Source organism: Uloborus diversus, chromosome 1, assembly GCF_026930045.1.
Source record: "Uloborus diversus isolate 005 chromosome 1, Udiv.v.3.1, whole genome shotgun sequence".
NCBI lineage: Eukaryota > Metazoa > Arthropoda > Arachnida > Araneae > Uloboridae > Uloborus > Uloborus diversus.
In genome coordinates, this window is record NC_072731.1 from 99,363,164 (window position 1) to 99,365,953 (window position 2,790).

The 2,790-nt window shown below is 37.6% G+C and overlaps 1 protein-coding gene across 1 annotated transcript; it reads left to right on the forward strand.

Moving 5' to 3' along the window:
- The first annotated feature begins 540 nt into the window (after positions 1 to 540).
- Positions 541 to 2,277, forward strand: LOC129234057 (uncharacterized). Its single transcript, XM_054867987.1, has one exon. It carries the CDS (start codon positions 541 to 543, stop codon positions 2,275 to 2,277), a length of 1,737 nt encoding a protein of 578 aa, XP_054723962.1.
- Positions 2,278 to 2,790: the final 513 nt, after the last annotated feature.

Genomic DNA, 2,790 nt, shown 5'->3' on the forward strand with positions numbered 1-2,790 from the left:
GCAGTGGTCCAATATATATATATATATATATATATATATATATATATATATATATATATATATATATATATATATATATATATATATATATATATATATATATATATATATATATATATATATATATATAGGGTGAACCTACCTTATTTCGTGACATACCTTACTCTGTGATACGAAACATTTATTTTACCACGGAGTTAGGTAGGTTGTGTACACTTAATTTGACATGTTCCTCATAGATGGCAGGGTGTTGTCCAAACCCAGGCAAAGCTTTGGAGGTCTCCGGCAACTGGTTTATTGTGTAGCCATTTTGTCAGTTAGAAGAGAACAGTGTGCACGTGGTGTGACTCCTTGCAATAATTAATGTAAGTTTTTATATGTAATCTCTTAAGAAAATTAATATTTCTTACACTAATATTTAAATTAATACTGTAATGAATGTGGTATTTATATTAGTTTCTTGTTTTTGTGTGTAATAATCGTAACGGAGGCTTACAAAAACACAGTTATTTCTTATGAAATTTTGCTACTTTCAGACAGATGGCGCCTATTTACAGCAAGCTAGCCGGTGGGAAAAAAGAGAAAGGTGGGAACAAACGGAAGAAATACTCAAAGGAAACACTTCAACTCGCAGTGAGGAAGGTAGTGGATGAAAATTGGTCAGTGTACAAGTCTGCAAAAAAATTTTTCATCCCATGGAGCACCTTGAAAGACTACATAACACGCTGTGAAGGTGACAGTGACAGTGTGGACGTGAGAAAAGTGGGGAGACCGTTTGCTCTAGGCCCAGCAACTGAAACTTCGTTAGTGAAATTTGTCATTAATATGCAGGAGCTTGGGTTTGGTTTGACGGTCAGTCGAATCAGGCACATAGCATACTCCCTTGCTGAGAAGGAGTGTGCTTCAAACAACAAACCGTTTCCATTCAGCGACAAGAAAAAATGTGCCAGTTGGAAGTGGTGGCGTGAGTTTCGTCGCAGATACAATTTAGGCCTAAGAACACCCGAAAATTTGTCCCAATATCGGGCAAACAATTCTAATAGGGTGTTACTCAATGATTTCTACGACAAACTCTCTGAGGTTTATGAAAAGTTTCCAGAAGGCATCAAACCTCAACAAATTTGGAACTGCGACGAAACGGGGCTGTGCTACGTTGTGAAGTCTGGACGAGTTGTTACAAGAATAGGCAAGAGGTTCGTCTATAATCGAGTAATTGCTGACAAGGCTGAAACTCACACCGTTTTACCTTGCATCAATGCCGCAGGTGAATTTGGACCTACTCTACTGATCTTTAAAGGCGCTAGAATGATTGATGGTTTGAAAATTGGGGCGCTTCCAAATGTAACAGTTGCAGTGTCTCAGAGTGGCTGGATAAACTCAGAGTTATTTCTGATGTGGTTTCAAAAATTTGTCCAGGGGATTTCCTCAGCAAGGCCTGTGGCGCTATTAATGGATTCACATGCGAGTCACATAACTCCTGAAGTCATTGCAATGGCTTCAGAGAATGATATCATAATTGTAACATTTCCAAGCCACACAAGTCATTTGCTACAGCCTTTGGATGTAGCAGTATACCGGCCTTTGAAATTGGCTTGGCAGAAACACCTGAGGCAGTTTCAAGAAGGTAATCCGCTGAGAAGACCAGGAAGATTCGATTTCCATGGGATGTTCAGTCCCGCTTTTCTGGAAGCATTCAGCAGAGAAAATATCATTTCTGCATTCTGCAAGGCTGGTGTTTTCCCACTAAACAAGATGAAAATTCCTGATGAAGCCCTGACAACAAACGTGGATAACAGGTGTATGGATGAAAATTCCCTGTCAGTCAGCAATGCACCTGCTACAAAGGAAGGCATCGATGATGTGTTAAAACTACCTGATTTTACAGCACGTGCTCCAAAACCTGCAAGGAAGAGGCGTGATCCATCAGCTGCAGTTCATCTTCCAGGGGAGAAATCATGTGGTAATACTTCCACCGCCTGTACCAGTTCCAGTACTAGTGACACTACCAAATCCTGTGTCAGTGCCAGTACCAGCAGTTTGGTTAAAGCCAAAAAGAACACCAATAAGAGCAAAGGTGAAGCTGAAGATGAATGGTTCTGCCCCAACTGTAATGAAAGTTACTACAAAGGACATAACAAGAGCCCATGGATCCAATGTTGTTTTTGTTTAAATTGGTATCCTGAAAGTTGCCAGGCAGTTGACTCAAAAAATCCACCAACAGTGTTCATGTGTAGTGTATGTGCACGTAATGAAGAAAATGACAGTGACAGTGATTAAGTCATTACCACGAAGTTAGGTACACTGACTCACGGAATAAGGTAGACTATCACGAATTTAGGTACATGTGATACTTTTTTGGAAAATAATTAAATTACATTATATTATCATGTATTAATTCTGTTTGATGGTTTAATAATTGAGAATAAAGTTTACTTTGTGTATGGAAAAAATATCAAGTCAATAAATTCAGAAAAAATTATCGATTATACTGTTTGAATCCTTAGTATCACTAAATTGGGTAGGTTTACCCTATATATATATATATATATAAGCGAACTTCCCCTATACATTTTATTTATTTACTTATTTATTCGCTTTTCTCATGCAGTCCCTTCAAAAACATATAAACGGTGCTTCGCTGTGCTTTCACTTCCGTTTACAATTCATAACAGTGTTACATTTCACATAGTATTGCATTTTAAATGATTCATTTGAAATACAATTCATTCACTGGATTATGTATTGTAAAAACTAGTGTTCTTTACAAAACCCATTCTTTAAGCTATGCTA

Coding starts and splice junctions, on each gene's coding strand:
- LOC129234057 (XM_054867987.1), top strand. CDS start 541: ATGGCGCCTATTTACAGCAAGCTAGCCGGTGGGAAAAAAGAGAAAGGT.